General features: G+C 32.6%; 1 protein-coding gene across 2 annotated transcripts in view; it reads right to left on the reverse strand.

Annotated features, from left to right (window-relative positions):
- Positions 1-13,011, reverse strand: part of LOC140432846 (aromatic-L-amino-acid decarboxylase-like) — a 49,228-nt gene that overhangs the window by 21,127 nt on the left and 15,090 nt on the right. For both annotated transcript variants that reach the window (XM_072520980.1, XM_072520981.1), the window contains exons 2-4: positions 10,362-10,443; positions 4,848-4,968; positions 1,763-1,876 (exon numbers count right to left, since the gene is read on the reverse strand). In XM_072520980.1, coding sequence (XP_072377081.1) covers positions 1,763-1,876; positions 4,848-4,968; positions 10,362-10,441 — 315 coding nt within the window. In that variant the 5' untranslated portion in view covers positions 10,442-10,443. The remainder of the gene's footprint in view (positions 1-1,762; positions 1,877-4,847; positions 4,969-10,361; positions 10,444-13,011) is intronic.

Here is a 13,011-nt window from a genome sequence, read left to right on the forward strand (position 1 = left end):
TTTCGGTTTGATGACACTGCTGCTACATATGTTAGGCTTAGATATTGTCTTCTGAAAGAAAGAGGAAGTTCTCACTTTTCCAATAGAGACTTTGAATGGGGCTTGTGTAGTGAGCACCTAATGAAATACGTAGACATCTATTTTGGATAATATCCAGTGACTTTAAATGTGTTTTTTTGGAGGAGTTATAGACGATGGCTCCATAGTCAAGTTTTGATCGAATTATGGATTTGATAATAAGTATTAAACTTGAATAATCGGCACCCCAGTTTTTAAAGGCAAGTGACCGTAGTAAATTTATACCAGGTAGACAAGATTTTTTCAGCTGTTGAATATGTATCTTCCAAGTTAATTTTTTATCACACGTCATACCCAAGAATCGGATTTCTTCTACATAATCTAGTTTTTGTTCGTGTAGATATAATTCTTTTGTTTGGATTTGATTTCTCTTTGAGAAACAGATTGCTTTCGTTTTTGTAGTATTAAGCTGAAGTCCACTTGTAGCTGACCATTTCTCAATGTGTGTTAACGCTTTTTGAATGTGATTGTGAATCGTTGCTATGTTTTTTCCTCTACAGAAAATAACTAGGTCGTCAGCGTTTAATCTAGCTTTGGCGGGGTTTTCAATTTGCGTTAATATCGAATTTATTGCTACTAAGAATAAAGTTGTGCTTAAGTTTGATCCTTGTGGTATACCATTCTGTTGAATTTTGGTTTGAGAATATGTTCCGTCAACTCGGTCTTAAAATTGTCTGTGTTCAAGAAAATTTTAAATGTTTTTTAATATGTTACCCCTTATTAACCAGTTGCTAAGTGTTTTAATGATTGAGTATTTCCAAACTGTATCATTATGCTTTGCTTATATCAAAAAATATTCGATTCTAAATAAATATTTGATTCTAAATACCACATTTAGCTAATACTACCTATTGTTTATTATCTTTTCTAATATTTTACCTATGCTACATGTGAGTGATATCGGTCGATATGTTTATGGATCTGATTTTGGTTTAGTTGGTTTTAGAATAGGTATTATGATTGAATTTTTCCATGATTTAGGAAACATGTTTCTGGATAGGATTATATTGTAGATTTTGAGTAGATGTTCTTTAGATTGAGGGCCTAAATTTTTAAGAAATATAAACGGTATATTGTCGTTATTGGTATATTTAGATCGTTATTGTTTTGATGGTACTATTCTATAGGATTTTTTTCTTCTTTTATTTTGATATCTAAGAAATCGGAAGTATAATTTAAGTTACTTGAGTTATATTCATAAGTAGATGCTATTATATTGGATATTTCTTCAGGGCTTTTATAAATAGTGTTATTTTGAGTTAGAAAGTTGATTGATTTATGGGAATATTTTCTATTTAATTTTGACAGAAAAAATATAGGTTTGTATTTAAAAAACAAATAGATGGCGTCATTACAATGTCGCGGTGACGAAATCACAGTTTCGGTTATTCAAAACAATATCAAAATAATATCAAAAATACTTGCTTGTTTTGTTTTGTACCGAGTCTTCCAAAAAATTGTTATAATTAAATAAATCGTAATAATGTATAACTTCCAATTGAGCAACACAAGACAATAAATAATTGATTGTATATGTGGTTGCGTTGCTGGAAAAATATACTCACAAGAATCGACTAACGTCACCTTGGTCGTGTAGTGTAAACAATTTAAAAAAAAATTTAGTTGTTTTTATGATTAAAAACATTTGATAGTAAAATGCAAATATCGAGGTTGATATACTTACCCAAGTGAAACCTATGCAGGCGATTGCACCGCTCAGTATGTCGGCAACAATTGCAGGATAAGAATTGGCGGTCGGATAATAAGCGTGAAATCTGGGTGAATGCCAGTGAGTTACCTGTAATAAGAATGTTAAAAATATTAGAACATTTTCACGGTTTTTAGGTACTTAAATATTATTTAAATTTTATGGGTATTAAGAAGTATTTTAAATGTAACCAAACATTTTAATATTAATAAAAATTATAGCAAGAGGAATAACAGTATTAAAAGCATTGGTAAAATAATTATATAACTAATTAAGTCTTTCAAAAGAAGTTACACCATCTCAGTGGAATAAAGCTGTTATAGTAGTTATGCACAAAACAGAAGATATAACGGAGCTGAAGATCCATAGACCTATTAGATTGTTATCTTACATTTACAGGTTATAATATAATAGGTTGACACCAAAACTAGACTTCTATCAAACTTGTAAGCAAGCAAGATTTAGAGATGAATACGGAACAAGTGATCATTTACAAAAAATCGAGTCGTTGATTGAAAAAAAAACCATTTAAGTTAATAGACCTCTGATACTTGTCTTTGTCGACTTTGAAAAAGCATTTAACATGGTCAATCAAAGTAAAATGCTCCGTGAGCTAACGTAATGTAGAATAAACCACCGATGCATATCCCTTATCAAACACATCAATAAGTTTGCTACAGCTTGTGTAAGACCCAATCAGAATAGTGGTACATTTCCTATTGAAAGAAGCATTCTTTGCTAGAATATGCTCGTAAATTAATAGATTCGAACGAGATGAGCATCAATGTGGATGAAAAATTTTTAAATAATCTTAAGTTTATTACCTTGATACGAAGCTAGACAAAGTCATCTAACGAAGCAGAATACTGACACAAAAAGAGTGAGTATAAACATATTTTTTTTTTAAATACGATTTATGACCAATTTAGTCCACAGCAAAAATATCTCACTTGAAGACAGAGACATCGAGCCAGTTGACTTCTACAAGTATTTGGAGTCATCAGATCAGAATAAGTCGTGACAACCAAATAATCGAGCTGAAGAGAAGAACAGACCTAGCTTGATCTGCATTTGGAGATACGAAGGATATTTAGATCAAATATTCCAATGTGTCTGAAAAGGAAAGAATTTAATCAGTGCATTCTACCAGTGATGATATACAATGCAGAAACCCTAACACTCACAAGAACAACAGTAAACAAATCAAAAGTTGCGGGAAAACAATGGAGAGATTAATTTTAGAGGTTAGAAACTGACCAAAGAGCAGAACTAGGTAACTCATCTAGCAACAGCAGTTGATGATCGTAAGATGACTAAATTTTATAATCGAAACCCAAATACAAGCTAGCAGAGGTTAGCCCCCAACGAGATAGATCGATGACATAAAAATAATGAATCCAAATTGGATTCAGATTGTACAAAATTGGACTAAATGGAACAGCATGCGAGAGGATGTTCAGCAATGATGATGATGAACCAAACATTTAAATATCAATAAAAATAAGAGAATGTTAGTCTTAACATAATAGTGTTAGAAATAAAAGACCTCTGTAGTAGTTGTCTATTAACGTTGTCATTATTTAGACGATGTCTTCCTATAGAGAAGACTAAAGCAGGCTCTCGTCCTGTTCGCATATTCATGTCACCTAGCACTATTTAAGTGTCAGTTTCTAGGTCTTCGAAGAAATTTGGTTCTCTGGTTCACAATGAAATCCATTGCATCTATATGTTGACTTTCATTGCACCTATATAATACACGGTATTGTGTTCTTACGTAGTAGAATATATATATATATATATATATATATATATATATATATATATATATAATGTACTCATTGTACACTTAAGATCGTAGAAATTGTTCAGAGAAATTAACTGCTTAGTCTATTAGTCTGATCTTAGTAGAAGATCTTGAAAGACTTTCGGCTACCTCTGAAAAGAGTCATGCGGCTAAAAAATGGAAGAGCCCTTTCATTGGAAAGAATGTAATAGAGTCATCATATCTTCCATCTATAAGAAAGAAAGGTTTTATAGACGAGAACTAAAACATCTTATTGGAGAACAAGTTAAAGAAGCAAAAGATCAAAGCGGTTTCAGAGCTGGTCGCTCTTGGCTAATACACTATTAAACAGCTTATTGAGAAACGTGTAGAAAGAGGGTTAACTGTCTATTTAACCTTTGTCGTCCTTGAAAAAGCCTACGGTATTGTATCACTAAAAAGTTGTGGTTGTGCATAGAAAACAATAGTGTGACTAAAGGTTGCATTCAAGATGTAAAAGTCCTATACTCAGGATGTACCAGCGCAGTCAAAGTAGGCAAAATGACGTCTGAAGATTTTCTAATTAGTGAAGGCTTAAGAGGGGTGTTCCTTAGCACTGCTATTATTTAAAATATGCCTGGAAGAAGTACTCAGTTAGGCGAAGGAAATGTTCTCTTCTGTTTGCGGACGATCAAATACTGATAGTTGCTGATACTGACGATGTAGTAATCAATGGAAAACACTTAAAGTGAATGAAGAGTTGAGATGACAGTTTTTGAAGAAAAATCCGGTTAACTTTAGACGGTTATTTTTTGAAATTTATTATATGACTTTTTTTTATTTTAGTCCAAGCAAATACTACAAATAAATATGCTTAGATAGATGCTTAAAACAAACATGGTACTAAGGGAGATTGATTAGAACGAGTTATCGAAAAAGTCGTAATCAAATAGGTTGTGGATTTTACACATAAAAATGATACTGAGTGTCATTTGAACCATTTTGTAAATCATAAATTTCAATTCATGACAATAATAATATTATGATTGTTAATATTATTTACTAAAAAAATTATTAACAATAAGTTGGGTTATGTATATGTACATTACTGGCACAGGACCGACAAACATGGAAAGCAATAGTAAACGCGGCAAAGACTCACGAAGAGTTGTATCGCCATTGATGATGATGATGATGATGATGTATATGTACATGTTAGTCTGTTCGAATGATCAAAATTCCAACACGCGTAATTTTTATTGCACAGGCTACTCTAATTAGGATTTTTAATATACTTACTCCTGGCATAATAACTCTTTCAATATCCTTCATGATGTCTTCCCATTTATCGGGTTTTTCTGGTGCAGTTTCTGGTATAAGCGGTCTTAAATAACCTGGTTCAACCATGGGTAGTACACGCCTGAAATAAAATATCGATGTAAGTAAAAATACTGAAAAATTTCATTCCCACCTTTGTTGCAATATACCGGATACTATTTCTATAGTAGGCATCTTGTTACAAAGGCAAATCTTCAAAAAGCAGATAAGGATGTTCAAAGTTAAATCAATCAAAATAATATATTTTTCTGTTGAAATGTATTTAACCTATTAGCGCCCACGGTATCTTATTTTAAGAATTAATATATTTTGCGTTAGATATTTATTAGTAATATGATTTGTAACAAAGCTTCAAATGTAACTATATTTGAAAAAAACAGAATTACTTATATATAGATATGTACCCAAATGAGTACACTGGACACTACAGAGACTTAATATGTACTTAACAAAAAATTAATTGAAATGAAAAGTTTTGAAACGGTCTCTCTCAATACAAAGGATTATATTACACTTTTCACAACTCCATCTGGCTCTTTGATGACACTGAGCACACCTTAATTGTTTAATTTGTTTTTTAATTTCAAGTTCAATTCGTTTAAATATGTATTGCATTTAATTGACAATCAGTACGCCAATGCATATGGAATTTAAACGTCAGAATTGACATTTCGCCATCTGGCATTTGTGTTTCAATATTATGAAACGTAAGCGCATATTTAAAGCTTGTTTTAGTGCCAATGTTTTGTAGTGTGAATAATATTTTCGTTCCTCTTAAGAATATAATAAATCTTATTTATTAAAATCACTACGCACAAAGCAGTACACTAAGAATAAGTCAAAATTTGATAAATTGCGAAGATTGTATAAGGAAATGCCCAAAATTCATGACAATATAAATTTGAAGGGATGGTGTATAACGAAAAATTGATACTGGAGAAATTTTACCTACTAATTTCTCCAACGTGAATGATGGTAAGCCCCTGGCTATTTATCTACTTTGTAGGGACTCGAAGGGATTACTTACTTAATAAATTGTAATTGGAAGAAATACCATTGACATTTTTGTTTACTATCGAAAAAGTTACTTTCTAAGCTTCCCAGAAGGAATCTGTTAAGAATTTCCAAATTCCTGTTAAAAATTTTTGGGGTAACTGAATAAAAAGTAAAAGGCTTATTCTTCTTCTTAAAGTGCCTATCCGTTCCGGATGTTGGCGATCATCACGGCTATCTTTACTTTATTTATTGCAGCGCGGAACAGTTTAGTGGTAGTCGTGTTCATCGAGCAAAAAGACAAAAGAGGGAATCTAATCGTTATGAAAAGGCGACCAAAAAAGTGGCCTCTGATGGCGAACATATCCGGAAATGCGAATGCGCCAAATTTAAATTTTCCGACACTTATTAACAGTAGCTATAAAATAGTTTTCAGAATGTGTCTTAGACGAGAAAATTTTAATTAAATATTAACGATGACAGTCTAAAATGTGAAACAATTGTTAAAAAACTTCAATATAAATAAGATTTCATGAGACAGTTGGGACAAATAATAACATAACCCAACTAAATTTGATTTCTTAAACAAGGAAAGACTCTCTTTCCTTGTTTAATTTGGCCTCTCAAGATGGCACTTACTGTTTAACAATATTTTTGCCCCCACTACCTTTGCATTCCCTCTTTTGTCTTTTTGCTCGATGGTCGTGTTACACCACTTTCGTAAATTTTGAAGCCAGGAAATGCGTCTTCTTCCCGGTCCTCTCTTACCATTTATTTTCCCTTGGAGAATCAGCTGGAGAAGGCCGTAACGTTCTTGATTTCTCATTACATGTCCTAGATATTCCAACTTTTTAGTTTTGACGGTCATGAGAATTTCACATTCTTTCCCCATTCTACGCAGGACCTCCACATTAGTAACTCTGTCAACCCAGGATATACGTAAGATGCGCCTATAACACCACATTTCGAAAGCTTCGAGCCGATTCATAGATGCAACAGTCAGTGTCCATGCTTCCATTCCGCAGAGAAGAACTGTGAATATGTAGCAGTTCAATAGACGGCATTTTGTTTTTAATGATATGTCTCGACTGTTGAAAATGGTTCTCATTCTAACGAATGCTGCTTTTGCTTTTATTATTCGCTGTTTAATTTCTGTTGAGTGGTCCCATTGGCTATTTAAATTGGTGCCTAGATATGTATATTGCTCGACTGTTTCGATATTCTGTTGGTTGATTGTAAGTTGAGCGTTTAGTATTGGTTTTTTACTAATTGTCATAAATTTGGTTTTCTTTATGATAAGAGCTATTTATAGTCCGTATCTGTTGCTGACTTCTGTTATGCGATTTGTTAATATCTGTAAGTCATTCAGATTATCGGCAAAAACTATAGTGTCATCTGCATATCTAATGTTATTCAACCATTCACCGTTTATTAGTATTCCTTTCGCACAACCGTCTAAAGCTTCCTTAAATACCCATTCAGAATAAATGTTGAACAACAATGGAGACAAAATACAGCCCTGTCGTACTCCACGTTCTATTGAAATTTTATCAGTTAACTGGTCTTCTATTTTGATTTTGGCCGTTTGATTGTAGTAAATGTTTCTGATAATTCTAAGATCTTTGTTGTCAATTCCAATTTCTTGCATTAGAGTCATTAATTTGTCATGTTTTACTCTGTCAAATGCCTTCTGGTAATCTAAAAAGCATACGTATATGTCACAATTCACATCCCTGCATCTTTGAAATAGCACCTGTACAGCAAAAAGGGCCTCCCGTGTTCCCAGAGTATCACGAAATCCGAATTGTGTTCTTGTTAGTTGTTCCTCACATTTTGTATATATTCTTTTGTGAATGACCTTTAGAAATGTTTTAAGGAAGATTTATAAAAGTTGACACTAACCACTCTTGGGGAACCACGCCCGTATCGCCGAGTGAAAATTATCAGGGCCTACTGCTTTACCATCTTTGGTGCTTTTGATGGCATATTTGGGGTAACTGAATAAAACATATGGGGTAACTGAATAAAAAGTAAAAGGCTTAAGATTCTCAAATAGTCCTTCTTATTAATGTTTCTATGCCGGTTCTATGACAAAGTTCCAAATTAATTTACTTGTGACGATCTTTATTGAACGGAGGATGAGTCTGTGCTCTCATGGGCCGCTTTCGCTCTTGGAATCTACATTAGGGACTGTCATAGTTCCGCTATTATCCGCTAGACGGCCATTTTGTAATGTTCGTATGACTACCAACATAAGGAAAGTCGATGGGAAACCTACAAAATACTGCAATGTGACATTTGGGTCAATTCTTCTTCTTTTTCGTCTGTCATCTGTCAACTTCAATTTTTCTTTTTGTCATCGTCGTCTTCTTTTTTTTCGTCCTTTAAGTTATCTGTCAGTTCTTATTTTCCGTCTGTCTAGTCTTCTTCTTCTTTCATGCGATAAGTGCCAAACTTCAGTTCGTAGGGTGAGGTATGAGATCTCGTTAGAAATAAGATAAAAAATGGGGTTGAATTTTATAACTTCTTCTTAACATGCCATACACCAAAGTGCGTAGGCGACTATCTCATTACTAGAATTCTGTTCTTGGCGGAGTGACACAGCTCGCCTGTATTGTGTATTCATGTCCATTCTTTAATATTACTTAACCAGGATAATTGTTTGCGGCTGGCTCCTCTCCTACCTTCGATCTTCCCTTGTAGGATTAACTGTGGTATTTCATATTTTGCTCCTCTCAATATGTACCCAAAGTAACCAATCTTGCGTTTTTTAATTAATTCAAAGAGTTCTCTTTCCACGCCGGCTCTCTTAAGGACGTCATCGTTTCGAACTCTATCCACCCAAGGTATGCGCATCATTCTTCTCAATGACTCAATGACAATGAATTTTATATACAGGGTGTATATTTCAACATGCCAAAAAGGCCTTGATAAAGTAATGTTACATGATAGAGTCTAACGAATACAATGCAACTATGCAACAAAAATTTAAGATGGAGGCTGTTCTTGCAACGATGTATCACAGGGAGACGTACGATAGAATCAGAAAAAAAGAGTAAATGAATTTGTAAAGACAAAGAAAATCCCGGCTGAGACATGGAAAAAATATTTCATAGCACTCTATAAAAGTCAAGAAACAGCGATGAACCGGAACACAAAACGGAAGAAAGGTATATCGCTAAATAAACATAAGCAATAGCATATAGCAATAGCAATAGCAATACAGACTTTAATGAATAGACGGTCGCCAGGAACTAGTGGAATACCGATAAACTAATTAAACTCTTGAAATATGTGGACCAGGAACTGGCAAAAGGTCTCACAATACTGTTTAACAAAATTTTAAACAGAATGGATATACCAAAGAACTGGCATATTAGTTAGAGGAATAACTCTTTTAAATACGAAAATGAGCTATTTGTAAGCCAACTCAAGAACAAATTCAGATAGGATAGATCGACGACTGATGCAATATTCATTATGAAACATGTGAAAGAGAAATCGATATAATACTACAAGCCAGCATATGCATAATTTGTGGATCTAAAAATGTATTTGAAAGAGTCAAACGATATAACGATATTACAGTAACTGAGGCAGAAAAAAATCCCTGCAAACACCTGAGAAGTCATAAAACAACAACAATACGAAAAAAAAATAAAACAAATGACAGCACTACGACTAATATAGAATCTCCAGGGGGAAGCAAACAGCTAGGTAATCTCAGCTCGTTTCTGTTTAACATAATGGACGAACTAATAGAAAATATGGAATCGCTACGACTCGGATCTAGACTCAAAAATAGCAGAATTAGTATAGTCTGCTATGCGGATGACGCAGATGACAACGTTACAGATTTTACCAATCAGGCCTTTTGCTTAACATAAATATATCCACATAGACTATGAAGAGCATTACTCTAGCTAAAGATCCAATTAGATGTAAGCTCGTAATACAAAAAACAAACCCATTGAACAGATAAATCAGTTCAAATATTTCGGCGTAGATTTTCCAGACACCCTAATCCAGTAAGAGTCCTCAGATGGCAGATAAATAAGACATAATGTTGAATAATCAATATGCCTAAGATGAAGAGAATTTTACAATCATGTAAAAATGATGGGGAAGTAAAGTTTACCAAGAATTGCGCTAGAAGGAAAACCAATTGGCAAGCCACCAACGGGAAGACCACCAGGAAAAGATGTAGAGATAGCCTACAAAAAATCTACCTCTCAAAAAATACTTTAGAAACGGAATCGTCAGATTTAAGACAAATACAAAAAGAAGGATAATAGATATATGCATTGTTTTTTTATTGTTTTTTATAAAATCTTATGGATGGGACAACGTATTTCTCCCTAAACCTTTTTTTTTAAATTACTAATTACAAAACGCTTGATATTCCTTAAGTGAATTAAGTAAATCAATGTATAATGCAATATAAATGGGATCCGTATTGAATGATATATTTTAAAGACTTACCTTTCTCTTATATTCTCGAGGTAGTTGGCGACGTAGTCAATCATCTCCTTTCCGAATTCCCTAAACTGATTAGCTTCCATTTCTGCAAGTATAGAAATCGGTTAAATTCTGTAAAGCTCATTTCAAATTAAATTTTGATGGAAGATTGCGTCAATACCAAGAGTTTAAGATTTACTAGATGTAAAAATAATAAAAGATTCAAAATTTATTTTTCAAGATTCAAGATTTATTTAACTACGTTTACAAGTTTTAGATTTGTTTGTAGCAAGTCAATTATATGTATAAGTAAAAAAGATCATATATAACATATACAAAATACAATAGGAGATAAAAATACATTAATGCGCATAACATAAAAAAGTACATTCATTTAGGAAATTCTCATTAATAAATATGAGCACGTGTTGATATTCGCCGTCTGATTCGTCAAGAGGCTATTAAATATAATTTATTACCTTAAGCCAGCCAGATTCTCATGTTACAGATCCCAACTTGCGAGCATTTTAAATTCATATTGGATCTTGTTGATTTTTAAGTTAATATTGTGTTATATTTATGTTATTAGTTATTGTTAAGTTATTTACTGGTCGTGTTATTTTTTAGAGTTTAGTTTAATTGTGGTATAATGATTAAAATTCAAGAAATTCTTACACTGTCAGTTTCAAAAGTAAATATTTTTAAAAATCATATGATACATAGGTCGTATATCAGTACGACCCTGTTTGGCTTACACGTGGTTCTATTGACGATTGGGAATTTGTAAAATGAATAGGGTTACCAACATAGTGAGTACATCCATGTTCGTGTTACTGCCTTGAAGTGATCAAAGTATTCACCAACAGAGTAAAAAGCAAATCTCAAAAGGTATCTTTTCAGACTTACTTTAAATTTATTCATCGAAAGTTGTTTTAAGTCCTTTAAGGACATTGTATATATTAGAGTCAATTGAGTTTTTTTGCGATTTACTCAAACGATACTTAACTGTTCTTATGTTATTTGCACCTCTTGTGCTATAGTTATGTAAGTCAGAATGTTTAGTTAAAGTATCAGCGTTTTTATGTAATTCTATATTAACGCTGTATAGCCATAATGTTGGCAAGGGCAAATAAACAACGCTTTGCAAGATTCCAAGTAGCTAACTTTTGCAATTATTCTTATTGCTTTTAAATATTGTTGGGGCATTGCAAGAGTTTTCCCACAGAATAACACCATAGCTTAAAAATTAATGGAAAAGAGAAAAGTACGTTATTTTTAAGGTATCAACACTTATAACAAGTTTTAATTGTCTGAGTAAAAATAAGGTACTGTAAGTTTACCTTTGAGATGGTCAATATATGGTTATACCAAGTCAATGTGTTGTCAACTATTATGCCCAACAATTTGACATTATTTTTTTCAACACTCACATCGAAGGTAGACGAAAAAATTTAATTTTAAGTTTTGTTATCATTTGGTTTAAGTTTATTTGCTAAGAACCATGATTTAGCATTGGAATTTACATACTCGGACGTGGTTTCTAAAACTGAACGATTTTTATCAGACAAAACAAAAGCATCATTATGCTTTGATGTGTCATCTGCAAATAAAACTGTTTTAAATGGAGCCATGAAATTGCGCAGGTCATTAACATAGATTATAAATAATAGAGGGCCCAGAACTATGCTTTATCTGCTTAAATTCAGAGAGACAATTTCCGTACTTGATTGCTTGGTAACTATCCTTTAGATACGATGAAATTAGTTCCAAAGGAGTACCTCTTATACCGTGTAAAAATGCAGTTTTTTTAGCAAAATATCATCAGAAACACAGTCAAGGGCCTTTGAAAGATCACACAGCGTTATGGCAGAGCAATTATGCTTCTCAAGGCCATCAACTATGGCACTCATCACATCTAAAAGTGCATGTGTTGTAGAACGGTCCTTTCTAAACCCGTATTGTGAACTAGTAAAAAAGTTATTTGTTTCGAAGTACGATATAAGACGCTTCTTCAGAATTTTTTCGATCATTTTACTGAATATCGAAACGATGGAAATTGGTCTATAATTGTCTACAAGGTCACGATCGCCCTTTTTAAAAATAGGAACAATCTTGGAGTATTTAAATGAAGTTGGGAATATCCCGATTGAAAAAATACTATTAATGAGATGTGTTAAAGGTTTAGTAATTATTTCACTAGTGCTTTTGATAAAAGATGCGTTTAGCTCATTAGTATCCAAACAATTTGAGTTTTTTAATGTTTTTATAACTGTGGATACTTCTTGTTGGCGACAGAAAAAATGAATTCGATGGAGCTGTAAATTTTTGATAGTTCAATATTGTGTCGTCTGGTGTATTTGGAAGGGATTTTATAATATTCTCAGCAATTTCAATAAAAAAGTTATTGAAAGAGTCACAAGATATGTTGGTTGTTGAATTATGTAAACCATTTGTTAAATAGTATGTTAAAAGATTAGTAGGAGTCTGGTTTTTATATTCATATTTATTATAATTATATAGGAAGTTAAATATGTATATATTTCTTAAGGTACAATTAGAATTTAACTATTTAACTATATAGTGCTTTAAACCGGTTACACATTTCAATCATGATTTTCTGTGTACAATTTTTGTGATCCAAAACTAATAATTTAGAAGGTCAGCCAATATAATA

This window comes from Diabrotica undecimpunctata, chromosome 1, assembly GCF_040954645.1.
Source record: "Diabrotica undecimpunctata isolate CICGRU chromosome 1, icDiaUnde3, whole genome shotgun sequence".
In the NCBI taxonomy this organism is placed as follows: Eukaryota; Metazoa; Arthropoda; class Insecta; order Coleoptera; family Chrysomelidae; genus Diabrotica; species Diabrotica undecimpunctata.